General features: G+C 31.4%; 1 protein-coding gene and 1 pseudogene across 5 annotated transcripts; both read left to right on the top strand.

The window, feature by feature from the left end:
• The first annotated feature begins 6,114 nt into the window (after positions 1-6,114).
• On the top strand, positions 6,115-7,306 carry LOC111298411 (protein SHI RELATED SEQUENCE 3 pseudogene; annotated as a pseudogene).
• A 4,434-nt stretch (positions 7,307-11,740) lies between these two features.
• On the top strand, positions 11,741-20,551 carry LOC111297075 (V-type proton ATPase subunit a3-like). Of its 5 annotated transcripts, none has more exons than XR_016328774.1 (19): positions 11,741-12,096; positions 12,478-12,522; positions 12,925-13,047; positions 13,125-13,232; positions 13,689-13,799; positions 13,887-14,060; positions 14,572-14,709; positions 15,047-15,154; positions 15,339-15,446; positions 15,626-15,774; positions 16,526-16,679; positions 18,131-18,291; positions 18,396-18,602; positions 18,701-18,884; positions 18,977-19,060; positions 19,159-19,358; positions 19,764-19,823; positions 20,027-20,282; positions 20,358-20,551. XR_016328774.1 is itself a non-coding variant. In XM_089745555.1 (18 exons), the coding sequence occupies exons 1-18, from the start codon at positions 11,950-11,952 to the stop codon at positions 20,229-20,231; spliced, it is 2,466 nt and encodes an 821-aa protein (XP_089601681.1). In that variant the 5' UTR covers positions 11,741-11,949; the 3' UTR covers positions 20,232-20,551. The 5 variants fall into 5 exon arrangements, 3 of the variants coding, with proteins under 3 accessions (XP_089601681.1, XP_022747429.2, XP_022747422.2); XR_016328773.1 differs by having other exon boundaries at positions 20,342-20,551; XM_089745555.1 differs by having other exon boundaries at positions 20,027-20,551.
• Positions 20,552-20,583: the final 32 nt, after the last annotated feature.

Raw genomic sequence — 20,583 nt, 5'->3', positions numbered from 1 at the left:
CGAGCATTTTAATGTTTTCTTCTATGCTGTTTATAATCACTGTCTTTGGTTGTTTGACTGGTTTAAGTCACATCTCGGGAATTTTGGGGAAAATGGGTGTGTAATCTGAATTGCTAAGGTGACAATGAAAATGAATTCCATGTCCAATCATTAAGACCTTTGGTGAGTGCCGTGTGGTAAACTTTTTTTGCCCCTTCAAAGTCTTTGTAATGGCGTGATTCTTGTGAATTAAGATGCCTGAAGTGCCACAAGATGGACTTCTTGAATGGAACTTTTGCATTAAAGTATAGATTGTAAAAGCTTGGCTTGAATCCTGGACAAAACTGTTCTTGGGTTAGAAATATATTCTGAAGTGATGTGGAAGTGATTGTATGAGTTTCTTTTTCTATGACGCTAAGGTTTTTTATTTTTTTCTTTTTTGTCCAGAAAATAAGAATACGAGTGATATTAACTAGGATCAAAACAAACTCAGTACAGAAGCCTTTGGCTTTCAAGAACGTAGAAGAGGTGGGATGGGCGGTTGGTCGGATCTAGTATGGATTGTACATAGACGGTAGTTGGAGGTAGTTGGAGTTGGCGACTCTTCTAGGTTCCCCCATCTGGGATCCCTAGGGAAGGAAAAAGGGGGTGAGCATAGCAACTCATGAACCTAAGGCTACAACAACTACCCCTTAGAGGGAGCAGGACAGCCATACCAGGATGGGGAAATAACACCCAATTAGAGGGCACATCCCCTTATTGGAATCGGTTGCCACTCAATCAGCAACCATATTGGCTTTCCTACTCATCCAACCAATCTCAAAGTCTTCAAAATAATGTCTCCAAGCCCTGACATCCTCGGAAACAGGTTCCACTTTCCAGTGAACTCCCTTTCTATCAACCTGCAACTCTTTGCATAGAATTTCAGAATCTTTTTCCTCTACAACTTTCTTGAAATTCATACTCTTGGCCAGGTCAATGCCTTCCTTTAAGGCCATTGCTTCACTATCAGACTAAGTTAAATGCCTTTTTTTTTGGTCTATTGTGATTATTGGTATGAGTTATGCTGTATTAACTTTGATGTGTCTAGAACAGTGCTTACTTTCTCACAAGAATGTGTTGATTGGGAGGGAATTATGAGCTGCATATATAGCTTGGGAGTTGTTTTTCATTTCCCAGTTTCCTCTTTTCTCCTTGGAAGTTGGATAAATTGAATTGAAAAGGGTGAGAAAAAACTGAGAAAATTGAAAATTGATTTGAAATTATAGTATTTGGTTCGGTTATGATTGGATCGATTTTTTTCTTATTTAATTCAAATTAAGTTCGATACTAAATATATACATTAGATTTGAATTGGAATTTAGATAAAATGTAAAAAAAATTGAATCGATTCGAATTATATATTTTTATTAATTTATATATATATTTTAAATTTTTATAAAATAAAAATAATTATTTTATATCTAAATTTATTTAAATATATTAAAAATTATCTTAAAATAATATATAAAATTTTAAATTTTAAAAATCAATAAATTAATTAAACTGAGCTAATAGTTTTTTATTCTAATCGAATTATATCATATAAAAATTTAATTAGAATTTAATTCAAATTTTAAAAATTTATAATTTTATTTATTATCAAAATAAATTGAATTTAAATTTTAAAAACTTATAATTTTATATATTATTCAAATAAATTAAATCGAATTTGATTTGACTCTGAATTATTATCCCCATATTGTAATACCCTAAAATTTCATCTCATATTGTAATACCCTAAAATTTCATCACCAAGGAGATGAAGTGTATATTTTCTTAGTCGATTATCCACATACCACAGGGCCCATTCAAACATCCCTGTCTATGATCTATCCTGCCAAGTTTCCAGTAATTCAAGCAAACCTTACTCCATGATTGGGCCAAATCCAAGCTTAAGACAGGAACGAGATCCGATAAAGGTCGTCGTCCAAACCCACCAAGTGGTACGTGAATTATTATCAGTTCGTCCTTTCCCACCCCTGCCCGATCTGCCCTCTACAAAAGAAGACGTGACGCAAGAAAGTAACCTTGGAAAATTTTGGCCGTCCAAACTGCCGTAGATTTGGGGACTGAAACTAAAGTAAAAACCATTAACAGTCACCATGGATTCTGATTCAATTTGTAAAAGATATGACATTGACCCACTGCAAAACAATGCTTCTTGTCTCCTAGTGCCCTTCGTTTCTTAAACTAAACGAAGGCAGTGCTAAATTGTAGACCTGTTGGGAGCCCTAAGACACTAAGAAGCAAGGTTTTCATTTTCTTATATGGCTTCCATTTCATTGCCAGTTTGTCTTAAATGACTACATAATTATGATATCTGTGTAGCAAATTAGCAAATTATAGTTCATTTGCTTATTATGTATATATACTTATGCCAACCTTTGACCTTATGATCATAATGACAGTTTAACGTCTTGTATTCAGATATTTGATTCAATCATAAATTTTTTTTTTTTCATCTCAAAATATTTATTATGTATTGATTTTTATGAAATTAAAAAAAAAGCTTAATGTATTTAATATTAAATTTTCATAAATTTTAATATCAAAAAATAAAAAATTTGTAAAAAATAATTTAAAAATATATAAAAAGATAATAAATATTAAGATTTTTAATATACATTATCAAATTCTAGAAATTGTACTCAATGATATATGCATAATTCTATATGTTCAAACAGTACTTGAATTCAAATAAAAGCAGCAATATATGCAAAATCTCCCCCATCTCTCTTATAAATCAAACAATTGCCATATTTGTTGTATAAATTAGGGTTTAAAGCTAAAAAGAAACATTTCCCTTCTCAAATGCTAAAACATAGAACTGGAGATTTTTAATATGGCTTTACGACCAGTTCATAGAATTTAAAAAGAAAAGGAAAATAATAAAGTAGCAGGACAAAGCAAAATTGGCCATTAAATCAAAATGCCACAGATAAGAAGTTTGATAGAAAATCCAAAACTAAGCTGTCACCATTGATCTGGAAATTTTGATAATTGCAACCTTACATATTCAATGTATTTGATCAATGAAAGATAAAGCTATGTAGGTTCATAGACCCTTGGTTTAGCGATACTCAGTACATAAATTTCATTGATTTTTTTAATCGCATGCATTGCACTTATAGTGATGACTGATGATTTTTCTTCTTTCTCATTGATTATTGGCTTTGAAAAATAGAAATATTCTTAGCAGCAGCACCAGCAATCAGCTTCTCCCAAATGTGCCATTACAATTTGCAAGAGTTTAATATTCCTTGTTACCCGTTAGAATTTGGACGTGATAATGTTTAGGATAAAATCAAATTTAGTTTAATTTTTTTAAATAACATATAATATTATATATTTTTAAAATTTATTTAAATTTAAATAATTATTTTTAAATTGATTCGATTTAAATTTTATTAATTTAGTTCAGCTTAATGAATTTTTCAATTAATTTTTTATAAATGATTTTAATAAAATTTTAATAGATTTATATATATAATACTTATTTTATTTTATAAAAATTTAAAAAATATATAAATTAATTTTAATTTAATATTTTTTATATTTTAATTTAAAATTTAATTTAATTTAATATATATTTGATATTTAAATTTGATCCAAATCAAATAAAAAAACAATCCAAATTAAATTAAATATGATATTTTTAAATTTATTTTTTATTTTTTATTTTTTTTCTCACCCATATTAGAATTTGACTTTTTTTTTTTCTTTTACAGTTGTTAGGTTTCCCAGGGAAACGTGTAAGAGAACGGGTGCTCTTTCATGTTGTCCCGCTTCAGATCCAAAAAGGGCAAAGAAAAAACCTCCATACCCTTTTGAGATGATGATGACAAAACAAAAAAAAAAAGAAAAAGAAAACAATACTGCCCAGACCTCCTTTTTGGGATAAGGATCTGCCCAAACCTAGCTAACTGGTAGTGGTCCGTACTCACTGAAGTTTTCTTCAGATATTTTCATGTGGGGTAGATTTTTTTTTTTTTTCTCTAGAATAAAGTACTTGTTACACATAAGTAAACCCTAACCTCAACAACAAAAAATTAACTACTGAATACAATTTAAAGATTTAAATTTAAATTTTATTACATTTAGCCAATTATTTTTTGAATTAATTATCATATTATTAGAATTAATACTTAAAAATTAGGAATTCAAACAAATTTAAACATATAATTTTCTTTTCAATAAGATATGTAATAAAATTAAATATTTAAAAATAAATTAAAATTAAAAAAATTATTACGTGTAAGTTTGGTTTAATTTTAATTTTATGTTAAATTTACTTAATTGATTGATTTAATTATTTAATAAATTTTATAAATAACTATTATAATTGATTATGTTTATAATTTGTATTTGTAAATTCATCAAATAAAAATATTGTGATGCTCCCTTATGTTTGAAATTATTTTCATAAAACAATTGCCAAGCACTTCCTGTTTTTGATAACAAAGAAAAACCCCCCACTCCTTTTGCTCCCTTCTCAATGGAACAATAATGCAATGGTTAATTTGCTATTATTTTATATTAATTGTAATCACTCTATATTATATTTAAGGTTTAATCCTTAAATATATATATAATTATTTGAAACAATAGTGTGATTTATGATAAAGTATTAAATTTTTAATTTTAATGATTAAGATTTAATTATTAATAAATTTAAATATAAAAATTTATTCAAACAACTTTAAATAAAAAAAGAATTTACAACTTTAATTCATTCTTTGCATAATAAAAAATGAGAATTTTTTAAGTTTTGAAAATTATAAGATGGGATTACTTACAAAAATGACCATTTGTATTTTGGTGACATTTCATGCCTTTTCATCGTTATAAAACCATAGCTTTCAACCTAATTTTTGAGAGTTACAAATTGAATTTGTTAAGGAAACCAATTTTTCTTTTTCTTTTTTTTTTTTTGGTTTGAGGGAATTTGTTCAAAGAAAATAATGCTCCATTTTTTTATTAACTTACTTAAAAAAATCCCTTTCAATTTAAATAATATAAATATTTTTTTAAAATCATTTTCTACAAACAAATCTAAATCAAAACATAAATTTTGAAAAGAAATACTAGCTCACTTTTCCTCCCTAAACCAAGGATTTTTAGCGTCTCGATAAAAATTTAAAACTTGATTTTCAAGCATTGAAAATCAAACAGTATGGTAGGAACTAGGAAGGAATTGAACCAGCTAGGTAGTCATCTCAGTCTTTGGGTTTTCTTTTGTTTTTTTTAATTTCATGAAAGAAAGCTATTTACTACTGGTAAAAGTGAAGGAAACAGTGTCCCTTTGAGGTAAAATTTTGCAGAGAATGCAGGAGTAGAAGGCGATCTAGCCCCAATGAGAAAAACCCACCTCGGACCCAGGCGAGTTGAAGCCCTGGGAGGGTCGTAAAGGCCGGTTTTTGGGGTGCAAAGGACAAGTGGAAAGTGAAAGTTGTCAGTTCTTTACCCACCACAGTTCTACATATCTTTGTACGAAGATCAAACTGTTTAAATGATTAAATCTATCATCTATTGCTTACTTCTTCATACTAGCCATTTCTATGAACAAATGCTGACGATACAGGGAATTCTTTTTTCTTTTGTTTTCATTTTCTCAGCATCTTTTTCTAACAGTTTCCACTTTCCGCAGAAAAAAAAAAACACACAGAAAAGCCAAAGTTATCATTACATATGTAATCAGATACAGGTGATATAAGGTAAAGGAAAAAAAATAATTTAGTAGTATTTAGTATGTATAGATTTCTTTATTTTAATGTTTGTCTTGTGTTTCTTTGTCTTCTGAGAGACTGGTTTCAATTCAACAAACACTAGAGTAGGTGATGATCCTGTGGCGGCGTTTACGCTGCTCTTATTCCCCATTTCTAAACTCTTGAGTTCTTTAATTGTTGTTGGTGGTGGTGAGAGATCAAAAGCAAAGACTTTCTCCCCTTGCTGGTTTCACGGATGTGTAAGGAACAAACCTGAGAAACCCAAATCAAATTACACGAGTCATAAACTCAAAAATATCATGTCTAAAAACACACGACAAACTCCATCAAGAATATAAAAGCACCAACATCATTTCTACCACCCACCTAGACAAACATCTTCCTTGTTAGTGCAGTATAAAAAAGAAGACAACGTAATTTGTCAAGCTGAAGAAGAAGAAGAAGAAAAATCGGAAAATGAGTGGGTTTTATACTAAGTTTTGAATAAATGATTATGTCGAGTAGGCAGGGAGGATTTGAAGGCACAAGGTGCCAAGACTGTGGAAACCAAGCGAAGAAAGATTGTGCTTACATGAGGTGCAGGACTTGTTGTAGGAGCAAAGGATTTGAGTGTCAAACTCACATCAGAAGCACTTGGGTTCCTGCCTATAGGAGGCGTCAGAGGCATCAGCAACTCCCTCCTGTTCCACAGCAGCACCTCCCATTACACAACCCTAAAAGGCTTAGGGAAAATCCTTCTTCAGGTACAGTTGCAGCTTTATACACACAGATCTATCAACTATACTATTTTCAAAATAAAACCACTTCATTTATTGGGATATTCATAGCAGGTTGCATTCCTAGTAGCTTTCTTCTCTTCTTTCCTTTTTGTTTATATTCTACTGTCAGAAATGAAATTTTGACAAGGACATAACTATACAAGGATAGCCAACCAGCTTCTGCCATGTCTCAATCTTTTTTTTTTTTCTATTGTAAAGCTGATTTGCTTGGTTTAAAATTCCATTCTTTTTGTTGGTCTTTTTTTAGGGTTAGAAGTGGGAAATTTTCCGGCTGAAGTGACTTCTCTGGCAACATTTCGTTGTGTTCGAGTGAGCTCCTTTGAAGATTCAGTTGATCAGTATGCTTACCGGACGAGTGTGAGTATTGGAGGGCATGTGTTTAAGGGTGTTCTCTATGATCAAGGCCCTGATCAAGTTCATCACTCACTAGGTGAATGCTCCTCTCGTGAGACACAGGCGCAGCCAAATGAAAGCAACGCTGCTGCTCTAACAATGGCTACTACCACTACAACTTCGACTTCGGTTGCTGCAGAAACTCTTCTTCCTTTTGCATATGCATCACCCTTTAATGCTTTCATGTCAGCTGGTACGCAATTTTTCCTCAACCCAAAATCTTAGAAACATTTTGCATATGGGAAAGTGAAAATTTGAAGGAAAAAATGCTTTAGAAAAAGCCTGTTTTGCTCCAAGCAAGTCTAATCATCTTTTGAATTAGAACTCCCATTTGCGTGCCTTCTTGGTCATAGCAGCTCACTAGTAGTTGCCCTAGTACATATCTGACATTCATAAAAAATTCAAAAAGAAATAAAAAGGGGGAGAAGTGAAAGTTTTTGTATTTTTGTTTCCAAACTCCAAGGCCTGCAATAATATGATCTTGTCTCTAAGATTAAAATGTGGCAACTTACAGATTCGTTTAACTGTTTATCTTCTTGCTTATTTATTTGTTTATTCTTATTCTCTCATGAGTTCAATTTGAATCGGCATTCTCTTTGTTTTATGAACTTCAAAGCCACTTTTTTCCTGTTTATCCGTTTCTCTGCTGGTCCCTAACCGAGCCTGCCACCTGACATACAAAGCACTTCTTACATGCTTCAAAACTACCAAAGATTTTGAGATGATTAACTTTTATATGTTTATGGTTAATTTGCTGTATTTGTTTTAATTTCCCAATGCATAAGCATCAAACTTAACTAGCTATATTCAAAATGCATGAAGCATGCAAAAGGATTGTGGTTATGATCTGCTAAAACTGCAGAAAACAGGAGAAGGTGGTTCACTTCATGAGCAAACTTATCACACTTTGTCACATTTTTGACATACAATTTTTTATTTATTAATGCATTGAAAGATTTAATTAATTAGCATAATGTTGTATGCATATCTTTCTAACTTCTTGTTTGGAATTATAGTATGTTTTCATGTTCATGCATGCAATCTTTTGTGTGTGTCTCATGATATATGGTATAATCCTGGTTAGTTGTGGCACACACCTTATATTAATTTAATCAAAATTGGTGGCATGGGAATCGCCCCCATCTATGGCTATAAAGCATGAGCTAAGCTCTCGAGATGAATAATTTATGGTTTAGAAGTTAAAAAAGAGTATATATGTGGGGGCATCTCATGGAATTTAGGTGATAAAGGCTTTAATTAGAAAGCATTACATTATAAGGCTTCAAGTTTTATTTTTTATGGTAAAGACACAAGTCAAATTATGTAGGAAAAGGTTGATGCCCCTCAATGAGAAAAAAAAAAATGGAATATATCCTTTGTACTTGAATTGAAAGAGAAAGAAGGTACCAAAATCAGTAGTATATACAGCAATGATGCTATTCTGCATAAAATGCATCTAGAATCAGACTTTCTGCAGAAAGTTAGGAAGTGGGATTCCTCTTTCAGGATAGCTGTCCTATTATAGTAAGAAAAACGTTATTAGAAGGAGAGATGAGACAATTAAAAACTTCTGAAGGAAGAGATATTTGGTGCAGATTATAAAAGCATCATCTTAATTAATTGATTTCAGTTCTCATATTTGGAATAAAAGATTATAACCTTATAGTTCATTAGAGCAGATGGTTGTCGTCTGGTTAATTGAACTATAAACAAGAACTATTAAAATTAAACTGATGATCGTATTCTCTGCCCTTTGCCTCTCTTTATTGTGAAATTTGCTTTCAGATCCATGTTGGGTTAATGTCTCCAAAACTATTACTCAACCTGTGCTAGCTAGGTCAAACTTGTTGCTGCTAAATTGTTATGATCAGATAATTTCGAAGATTGTTTTATTCATGTAATTTACTAGTTATGTTGAACATTGATCATGAGACAGTGGCAACAAACTTCTACTTAGCCAATACTTCTGATCAGTGTATATTAATCTGAGTTGATCATCTCCAATCTCGATGAAACTAGATAGACCATGAGCTCCAGAACGGGTGAAATCAAATTGGTTATCATGATGGCGAATAATTATCATTTTACGTTAAAAAACATGCATATAATCCATCTTGTTGAACTCAAATATGGTTGGTTTTCATTTCCCAGCTTGATTTAACTCTCTTAATGAACTCTTCTGTCTGCTGGATATATTCAAGATAATTGTCTCCATTATTATTACTATTATTATTGTTATGTTGATCATCAGTTTTCATTTCTGTCCACCGTCGAATCCAATGCAGACAGATCTTTTCCATGCTAGAATTGTCAAATAGTGGCACCTCTCAATCAGGGAAGACTGAACTTGTCATCGCCTTCAAAAGGCTATGTATAATAATGTATATACTTTGGTGAGAGAACCCAAAGAGTCAGAAAATTTTGTGATGAACCCTAGTTTTTATTTTTCAACGGTGGTAACCCTAACCTACCAAGGGCGATGCTACTACAGCAATGGTGGGATCATTTCTTACTCCATCGATTGCCTTTTGCTATAGTAAATTTGGTTTTGTTTGCTATAGATCCTGATTTGCATTTTTCATTTTTTCACTAAGCCGTATGGGCTGTGAGTACTCTAATCCAATGACGCACTCACCTTTGGGTTCTTTGTTTTGCTTGTCATTTCTTTCCTTTTAAGTTTTACAGCAAACAAATCCATCCATTGGTCCATTATTCATGATCCGTTCATGGCTCCAGCGAGCCATTGATGAGAAATTAAACCAATCTCATATATTTATCTCCACATTAATTATTCCAAATCTTGTTAATTAATTAATGCGAATTTATTGTTCAAAAAAGAAAAAAAAATGCACCTTTACAAAATAATATTACTAATTTCAAAGTAAAATTTTCTATTGATGATATTTTGGCAAGTGTTAATAAACATCTTTCCTTATAATACGATTTGAAATTTCTTCAAATTTAAAAAAAAAAAAACTTTTTTTATATAATTATATTTTAATAAGGTTAATAATAAGCTTTGCAAAGTATGATTTATATTGTACCAAAATAACCTAATTAAAGAAAATAATCAGATATGGACAAAAAAAAATTTGATGTCAGTCAATTACCCCTAAAAAATTACTACTATAATTTAAGGGAAAGAAAATTATATTTTTATTCATGAATCATGTACGGACCATTTTTTCAACGGGCTAAACCACAGTGGGCCATATGAGCCGAATCAGCCTTGTTGGTTTAAGCATGAACAATGGGCTATTATCAAGTACATTTTCCGCTTAAACGGGAATCTACTTTGTATTGTAACTGTTAAAACCAAATCCAAACCCACATCTATTATTTTTTTCATGAGCATGTTAATACATGTTCAAACAGAAAATATTCATAATGTGATTTTAATTGAATTAATCAATCAAATTAATTTAATTTAATTAATCAATTAATTATTAAATTAATTTTAATTGATTATCAAAAATAATTTTAAAAAAATTTTAATTTTTGATTAATTCAATTCAAAAATCAAATTAATAAAAAATTTAACTATAATATTATAAAACCTGTATATAAAATTAAAAATATATGAAATTATTCATTTCATTTCAAGTTATTAAAGCTTTTAACTCAATAATTTGATGTTTGAATATTTTTATTTGATAATTTTATTTAATTTATTTAACATGTGAGAAAATAAAATTTTAAAATATAATATAATTTAATATATTTTATTATTCGATTAATAAAAAATTTGATTGAACAATTCAAAATAATTTTAATCAATTAATTTTTAAAATTAAAAAATTTAACTTGATTAATAAAAATAATTTAATTTAATTAATTTAATTTTAAATTAATTGAATCGATCAAATGAATATCTTTACACAAAATTGCTCTACGTGGTGTTTACACTTGTGGAAGGGGAGCTCCGCTGCTGGCTTGACTGCTTATGTCACCGAGGATCCTGAAAGAGGGGGAACTGTATGATATGTTTTTCTTACTCTTTCTTATGTATATATTAATTGGGAATGAGGTGGTTGATTTTCATTTATGACACGACCTTAAGGGGTTTTGGAAAGTGAAGCCTTTGTTCTGAGTGACAGACTGACAGAGGCATTCGCTGTGTTGATGAATAACGAATGGCACAAAATGAATTATCTGGCTGAACAGTGATTGAACGATGCAAATCGGAAGGTTACTTTCTATTTATTGTTATAAATAACATAAAAACAGGTTTAGATTATTTTATTAAATTTTCGAAATGATTTCAGCAAAAAAAAAAATATTCATCTAAAATTTATATGTCAAAGATCATTTTTTCAATATTTAAAATTTAAATCAGACATTAGAGAGCGTATAATTAGCCATTTTAATGTGACTTTTCCTTCTTTGAATAGGCATCAGAGGCTTTTAATTAATTATTAAAATGACAAAAGATCCAAATACACCGTCGTCGTCATCTAAGATCGAAAGATTTCTAATTAAGATAATACTAAAAAAAGTGATTTAGAGGGTAAAAAAAATACTTACAGCATTCTCAAAAAAAATTATACTTCTTTGGTTTTAATTTATTTTTTATGTATTAATTTTTATAAAGTTAAAAATTTTTTATTTTAATGTATTTAATATTAAAATTAAAGTTTTATAATTTTTAATGTTAAAAGTAAAAAAAATCAAAAAATAATTTTAAAATATAAAAATAAAAATTTTAGATATTAAAAAAGATGATATAATTTTAAAATATCCCAAAAAAATGTAACAAAAGGAGTAAAATTACTCGAACAGTAAAAAAATGAAAGGCTTACGTGGAAGGTTGTGGCGGTTATGAAAAAGAAGACGAAATCTGTACGATCTACAACTCTCACCCAGTTTCCTTTTATCTCTTTCTCCTGACCGTGCGTTTTTGTTATTTTTAGTACGCGCATATTGATGGGTCTCTAAAATTAAAAACAAAACAAAAGGCAAATACACGAGAGATCGATCTCGACGTGCTTTCTCGTGACGGAAAATTAACAGAATTAACCGGACGGGAGTCAATGGGAGACGTCCGTGGAGGATGCTGCCCGCCGATGGATCTGTTCCGTTCGGAGCCGATGCAATTGGTCCAGGTCATCATCCCCATGGAATCGGCTCACTTCACCGTCTCTTATCTCGGCGACCTAGGCCTCCTCCAATTCAAAGACGTCCGTACACTGTCTTTTTACTTGTGAACACTTCTTAATGCTACTATTCGATTGCTTAATTCTATCCAAATTTTGTAATCTCGCTTTGTTATACTTCAGAATTAAACTTGAATTTCGGTGCTTGAGTCTCGGTCGCAGTTTCTAAAAACCTTAGACTGGAACTGAGTGCCCGGAATTCTTTGCAGTAGAGATAGTTTTTTCTTTTTTGTTTATTTCTTTTTTATGATTGCTAGGGTTTTGGTTTTATTCATCAATATCTTTATTTTTCATCTTTTGTTTTAAATTTCATGAAAAGCTATTTTTTTTTTAATTCTTTGTTATTTGATGGATTAATTGGTGGAGATTTGAGACTGATTTTTTTATTTGTATGATGTCTTTCAGCTCAATTCAGAGAAGAGTCCATTTCAGCGAACTTATGCTGCTCAGGTATCTTCTTTTCTGCCTTTTTAATAGTGTGTGTGATTGATATATTCACGTTTAACACATGCCGAGTTGCTGCTTATTCTTTACTTGCTGAAAAATGTCAATGATAAATAATACTAATCACTTAACCAAAAGGTTGGTTTCTGTTTAGTTACATGTACTTTGGTATTTTAGGAAGTGCTTGAATAGTTCAACTGGCTTTATAGGATTTGAAAAAGATTGATATCTGTTTGAAACAGCCAACCTTACTGCCTTTCTATTGTAATGGAAGTACCATACTTATTCATATGAGCTATGTTAACAATTTTTATGATGTTATGTTTTCTTGCCATAATATGTTCTTAAGTATTATTTTTCAAATTTTGGTTTTTAGTCCTTGTTTGTTAACATCTCTTTCTCATCAAGATTAAAAAATGCGGAGAGATGGCACGCAAGTTGCGTTTTTTCAAGGAGCAAATGCTAAAAGCAGGCTTCTCCCCTTCAACAAAATCTGTGGCACAAAATGACATTGATGTGGATGACTTAGAGGTTCATCATCTATTGCCAAGAAAAAGATTCTTTTATTTTATTCTTGAACTAATTTTTTTTTCTTTGTTACGCACTAGGTGAAACTTGGAGAACTTGAGGTGGAGCTGATTGAAATGAATGCAAATGGAGAAAAATTGCAACGTAGTTATAATGAGTTGGTCGAGTATAAGCTTGTTTTGCAGAAGGTATGGCTTTCTTTGCTGGCCTACTGAATTTTGTCATGGTTCTCTTCCTAGTTCGTACTGATATTTTTGAATAATGAGAAACAGTAACATAAAATATTGTCTTTAAAGTTGCTAATTCTTCCAGTGAAAGGCTATGTTTGGAGGATTTAAACATATCAGAGTCAAAAACTGTGCTATCAATTGGATAGGAGTCAATGGTCACGGTTATTTCATTTTCAATCAGATAAAGAATTAAGTCAATACCAGAGTTTTTGTATCATATTTTGTTCCTGTTTTTAGAAAATATTCTTAGTGGATTTGAATTCAAATATAAACTTGCTCTCATTTTTACATGAACTATTTTTTTTTTGTCACTCTCTACACTCAGGTGGATATCTCTTTTCAAAGTTTCATTTCCTTCCAGCTTGCAATGCTTTACAATAATTGCATAAAATGATAACCTGTTTTTCTGTTTAGGCTGGTGAGTTTTTTGCTTCAGCTCAACACAGTGCTACAGCTCAGCAGAGAGAAATGGAATCACGTCAAATGGGTGGAGAATCCATAGAAACACCTTTATTACAGGATCAAGTATAGCACCATCTTTCTTTTGGTATGCTGTATTGTCTAGCTATAATGCATACCTTTACTCATAAAAATCTCCTCACTGTTTTGTAGGAAGCCTCAACAGATTTATCAAAGCAGGTGAAGCTGGGGTTTATTACTGGCCTTGTTCCTAGGGAAAAATCTATGGCATTTGAGAGGATTTTATTTCGTGCAACTAGGGGAAATGTGTTCCTCAAGCAGGTTCCTGTAGAGGAGCCCATCACTGATCCTGTTTCCGGAGAGAAGGTGATTGTTTTTGCTAGTATGTTCCTATTCTTAGAATATTTTTAGAAAGAAAAAGACAAACTTATTTAACTATGGCACACACGATTACAGTAGTGTTTACTGCATGCTACTTGCATCACAAAATGCAGATGGATATACACAGACATGCACTTGAAAGAATGTTTCTTATCTTCATCATGTGCTTGCAGAAAATTCCCCATTTATTTGAAGAACTTAGAGTTTATGTTATGAAAGTGTATCAAACAAAGATTATTTGCATGTGTGTCTATGTTTGTGGACATGTGAATGTATGCAAAAATCAAACCCATCATGGAGCTGGAATGTTAAAGTAGATCTAGTTTTTTAGGTTATGAAAACAGTAGCATTCTTGGTATAAGAATTATTGTGGTCATGCTTATGTGTGTTGTTTAGCTGGCGTAGTTTTCTGAGTTTGGATTTACGAATAGAAGATCCTTGTCTAATCTTGTACCATGTTTTGTGTTGCCTTTGATTTGTGAATATCAATGTGCAGATGGAGAAAAATGTATTTTGGGTTTTCTACTCTGGAGAAAGAGCAAAGAACAAAATTCTCAAGATCTGTGAAGCTTTTGGAGCTAATCGTTATCCTTTTGCTGAGGACCTAGGCAAACAGGCTCTGATGATTACAGAGGTTTAGATTTTTTTTTCTTTAAACTGTCATTTCTGTGTACTTTCTTAATGATTTGGCAGACTGGTTCTTGGTTGTTCCTTAACATCATATGTTTATTCCCATATAACATTCCAGGCCTTCCAATTCTCTATTTAGTAGATTGTCTGAGTATGCATGTAGATCTTTTCTTGCACAGACCACTCCCTCCATTTTACTTCTTGAAGAGGAACTCTCCACCTTGCCCTCGCTCTGATATTTTCATGCTTCTCTTAACAAAATTCGAATCTTTCTGCAATTCCTTTGTGATTGTTTGGATTGTTTTTACCTGACTGATCTCTATTATCACTATAAATTTCAGGTATCAGGACGAATTTCAGAGTTAAAAACTACCTTAGATGCTGGATTGCTTCACCGGGACAATTTGTTGCAGACTATTGGTGACCAGTTTGAGCAATGGAACCTTAAGGTCTGTTGAAATTTTAAATCATATTACTTGTTGATCATCTTTTCTCATGTAACATATGCTTATATTCTCCTGTTGTACTTGAGATGCATTAAGATGCTACTGCACTATTGCAGTCATAAACTGATGTGCTAAATCATTTGAATCAAGTTCAGTGAGTAAATTATATTTTCTTTCACTCCTGAAGGTGAAGAAGGAGAAATCAATCTATCACACTCTGAATATGCTTAGTCTTGATGTAACAAAGAAATGTCTTGTGGCTGAGGGATGGAGCCCTGTTTTTGCCACAAAACAGGTATTAATTTTCTGCCCTTTGTGCTTTACATTTTAACAGATGTTCTTTTTGTCCTTGCTTGAAATGTTTAATTGGTGTCATGATGATCTTTCTTTAATTATAGTTTGCTTCAACGACGTTATAGAGAATTTTCTTTTATTTAGTAGATTATTTATGTAGTTTGGGCATTTTTTATGCAGATTCAGGAGGCATTGCAGCGGGCTGCATTTGATTCCAACTCTCAGGTTGGAGCCATTTTCCAGGTCTTACATACAAGAGAGTCACCACCTACCTACTTCCGCACAAATAAATTTACTTCTGCTTTTCAGGAAATTGTTGATGCATATGGGTAAGTTTACAATAAGACTGTTTGACCTGATACTGCTTTGTTTATAAATAAAAAGAAAACCACTATCTGTCAAAAGTAATACCCATGAATACTCTGTGTGTGTGTGTATTGTAATTGATATATCTAATGTGTAACATGCACACACTTTTTAGTTATTTTGTGCATATTGATGTAGACTTTTAATTATCTGCTTGCATATAGCATGTTATGTCCCAGTTAAATACGAGCATTGACATCCTTCAGACCCAGAAATTAGGAGTACCCATTCTATATGTTGCTTTCCACTGTAATTCAATGCAATGATTTTTAGAAGGGATGAGATCTATAGTACAGCCTGTTGATATAGGGAGATAATTGTAATGGATAGATTAATAAATTATTGACTGCAAAGCTGCATGTGTTTAGAAAGTAGAGAATCATGGTATAAGAGCTCTTCCTAATTCATTGTAAATATCCTGAAAAGATATTTAAGGTTACTATTGAAATCAAAGAAGCAATTTTTTTTGGGCCAATTGAGAAGAGATTGTTCAGTATTCATTTTTGTGTTATTTTGGCCTATATTTATATATTTTATATCATTATTGTCTATTCAGTTTTTATTCCTTGTCGTAAATTCACCTTATTATTGGCTTCTTGTGTTAGCATCCTGTTTGGGAGTATGTGTTTGTCTGTATGTTTTGTATCAGTGTTCATGTGTCAATTTGCCCGTAACAAACAGAAACATAATGCTCTTTGTTGCATTTAATTGCAGGGTGGCAAAGTATCAGGAAGCAAATCCTGGTGTATACACTATTGTTACATTCCCTTTCCTTTTTGCTGTCATGTTTGGTGATTGGGGGCATGGAATATGCTTGTTACTTGCAACATTATTTTTTATTGTCCGGGAAAAGAAACTTTCTAGTCAGGTAATCTCTTGTGATGATGTAATCAACTTTTCAATTTATAGAACCTTACAGCTTATATGCTGGTATGGAAAACAATTTGAGGACATATCTATTCCTTTTTTCTTTCTTTTTTTTTTTAACTTGCTGTTTATATTGCTATTTCTTTTTGGGTCTCATCAATGATTAAACTGCTGAAGGAATAAGATTCAGTGATGTTTTAATTGGGCTAGCAAAGTTGTTTATAATCTCTTAACTATTTCTTATTATTTTTCCTAACGTGGTAAATAGATGCAACATGAGATTATATTTCAAAGACATTTTTTGCTTTATTTTGTGAACAGAAAATATCAGTAGGGGTCGCATTAATGTGTACTATGAACAATATCATATCCAGGATTTTGTGGAAACATGACCTTGCCATGTCTGTGGTTTTGGTTTGATAAGTTACCTTACAAAGTAAAAGTACCTGTTATTATTTTATTATGAACTAGCTTATATGAACAAAAACATATATTTTGCGATAAAATAAAAGGTCATAACGATATGAAATAAATAATTATTTATATAGCTTTAACTATTTGAATTTGTTTAACAAACAAATTTATTTTTTAAATCTTTTAGTTATTAATTTTCATAATGTTATTATATTAGTATTTTTTTTATTTTGAATAAGCTTGTATGAAGGTAAATAATTGTTCTATGACAAAACAAAAGGTCATAATGATTTGAAATATATAATTATTCAAATAATCATAACTAGTTGAACTAGTTTGGTAAGCATATTTATTTTTTAAATCTCCAACTTATTAATTTTTGAAATATTAATAAATTAGTATTATTTTTATTCTGAATAGGCTTGTATCATGAAAACAATTGTTTTATGATAAAATAAAACTTCATAATGATTTAAAATAGATAACTGTTCAAATGGTCATAATTATTTTAATTGATTCTAGAAACTGATTTTCTTTTTTAATTTCCAACTTCTCAATTTTTGAAATATTAATAAAATAATATTATTTTATTTTGGGTAAGCTTTTATGAACTAAAATAATTGTTTTACAAACAAAAGATCATAACGATTTTAAATATATAATTGTTCAAATAGTCATAACTATTTGAACTTGTTCAGTAGACAGATTTATTTTTTAAAATTTTTTTGCTGATTAGTTTTTTGAATGTTAATAATATAGTATTATTTTATTCCAAATAAGCATGTATTAACTGAAACAATTATTTTATGATTAAACAAATTGTCAAAATGATTTAAAATAGATAATTGTTTCAATAATCTTAACTATTTGAATTAGTTTGATAAACACATTTATTTTTTAAATCTTTTGCTTATTAATTTTTATAACATTATTAGTTTTGCAATATTTTTCCTTATTTGTAATCTTTATATTTATCTTTTTTGGTCTGCTGTCCCTATGGATGGAAACTAAGTAAATTATAATTCTTGGAAACTGCAGAAGCTTGGAGATATAACAGAAATGACCTTTGGTGGTCGTTATGTTATTCTGATGATGTCACTCTTCTCAATTTATACTGGGTTGGTCTATAATGAGTTCTTCTCTGTGCCTTTTGAATTATTTGGTCACTCAGCTTATGCTTGCCGTGATCTCTCTTGCCGGTATTTCACTTACACCTGTGATAATACCAAATGTTGTATAAGCTTCCTAATTCCTATTATAGTATAAGCCCTTTCATTACAGCTTTTTGACTGCCTTTTTGCAGGGATGCATCTACTGTTGGTTTGATTAAGGTGGGTGACACTTATCCATTTGGGGTGGATCCTGCATGGCATGGTACCCGAAGTGAGTTGCCATTCCTGAACTCGCTGAAGATGAAAATGTCAATCCTTCTTGGGGTGGCTCAGATGAACCTTGGAATTATTTTGAATTATTTCAATGCCACATTCTTTGGTATTAGTCTGAACATCTGGTAAGTTTGATATGCCAATCAAGATCTTAGCTTGCTCTGATATTCCAAGTTTTTGCGTGACTGCTAAATAAGGTTGCCTTTGCTCCTGCATTACTCAGGTTTCAGTTTATTCCCCAGATGATCTTTTTGAACAGCCTATTTGGCTATCTGTCACTCCTTATCATTGTGAAATGGTGCACTGGTTCGCAAGCTGATTTGTACCACATAATGATATACATGTTCCTGAGTCCTACTGATGAATTGGGTGAAAATCAGCTTTTTCCTGGGCAAAAAACTGTTCAGGTCATTTATCCTTCTTTTTATTTTTTTAAATTTAACACCATTCACTGAGGGAATGCACATCGAACTTAATATTCTTGTGCATTTCTTTCCAGCTTGTGCTATTATTACTTGCCCTGGTTTCTGTACCATGGATGCTATTACCAAAGCCATTTCTTCTAAAGAAACAACATGAAAATGTATGTTAGACTGCTCTTTCTCAATTTCTAGCTGAACACGTTTTTAAGTGTTACTTTCATCCTCTATCCATCATTTATTATATGTGCCTTTTCTTTAGAGGCATCAAGGTCAATCATACGCACCACTTGAAAGCACAGATGACACTCTCCATTTAGAGGCGAATCATGATTCCCATGGTCATGGTCATGAGGAATTTGAGTTTAGTGAAGTCTTTGTGCATCAACTCATACATACCATAGAATTTGTGCTTGGTGCAGTTTCAAATACAGCTTCATACCTTCGATTATGGGCCCTCAGGTATGTCATTAGTAATTTAAATTTATGCTTAGTCTCAACTGAATTTGGCTGAAATAACACCATTTCCAAGTTTTACTTTTGGTTTGAGTTTCAAAAAGATTTAAGTCTTTGATGAGCCTCGTTTTCTGCATGCGCATCCCATGTGTTTGTCTAAACTCGTTGAAAACACCATGAAGATAAATTTTCTTTTCTGCCCGTATTGCTAACAGTCAGAGTGTTCTTTGACACACATACCTGATCTTCATAGAGAAATTGCTTTGTGCCTTTCAACATCTGTTCCCCAAGAATAGGCTATAGTCATTTATGCATTTCTTCATATGTTCTTTGTGTTCTTTTTCTATGAATGTAATCTAATTTTAGTAAAGCCTAACTGCAAATTGCACCATGTTCTTTTTCTTTTTGCAGTCTTGCTCACTCAGAGTTGTCAGTTGTGTTCTATGAGAAGGTTCTTCTCCTTGCTTGGGGGTATGTCTCGCACATTATCTTATGCTTCTATATGCTCAACAAGCAGAACAAAACAAATCTAGGCACCTTGTATCTTATGATATTGCTCTTATGACTCTTTCCATTTCTTGTTCTTTTTCATTTAATGAGTTCATAGATCTAAAGTCTAAAATTCATGGACCTGTGGATATGCATGATGAAGCTGTGCTTTTTGCTTGCTACAGGTTTAACAATATAATCATCCTTGTTGTTGGCATCATTGTCTTTATTTTTGCAACCGTTGGTGTGTTGCTGGTTATGGAAACTCTCAGTGCTTTCCTACATGCTTTGCGACTTCACTGGGTTGAATTCCAGAACAAATTCTACGAGGGAGATGGTTACAAGTTCTATCCATATTCATTTGCGTTGCTCGACGATGAATATGATTGAAGCCCTGAATTGAATAAAAAAAATCATGTTGATGGAGTTGAGTGCAGACAGGTAAGAAGTTATGTTGATTTTTTTTTTTCATTTGAAACATGACGAGAAAGTTGATTCAGGTGCGCACCCTGTAAGGCGAGTTGAGGAAGCTTTCTACAGCCTGAACGCTACTTGTTTACCGTCCAATTGGTGGTTGTTTCAGTTTGTTATTGGAAGGAGTAAGTGGTCTACCGGTTGGGCTGGTATCTTCGTATGTGGCAGAAGCTATGTAATAATACTTTTAATTTATTTTATTTTTCTATCTAAATAAATATTTTTTTTAAAAAAAATTATATCAAGAACTCATATTGACAATAAGATA

The sequence above is a fragment of the Durio zibethinus genome, chromosome 16, assembly GCF_047325235.1.
Source record: "Durio zibethinus cultivar Kanyao isolate XHJ-2024 chromosome 16, ASM4732523v1, whole genome shotgun sequence".
Taxonomy (NCBI): domain Eukaryota; kingdom Viridiplantae; phylum Streptophyta; class Magnoliopsida; order Malvales; family Malvaceae; genus Durio; species Durio zibethinus.
The sequence above is the reverse complement of the archived record's forward strand: the minus strand, read 5'-3'. Positions and strand labels throughout refer to the sequence as shown.

Excerpts from the sequence above, each read along its gene's own strand:
- LOC111297075 (XM_089745555.1), top strand. The coding sequence starts at position 11,950 with ATGGGAGACGTCCGTGGAGGATGCTGCCCGCCGATGGATCTGTTCCGT. Across the intron at positions 15,447-15,625 it reads CTGTTTTTGCCACAAAACAG|ATTCAGGAGGCATTGCAGCG; the intron begins GTATTAATTTTC and ends TTTTTTATGCAG. Across the intron at positions 19,061-19,158 it reads TAAAGAAACAACATGAAAAT|AGGCATCAAGGTCAATCATA; the intron begins GTATGTTAGACT and ends CCTTTTCTTTAG.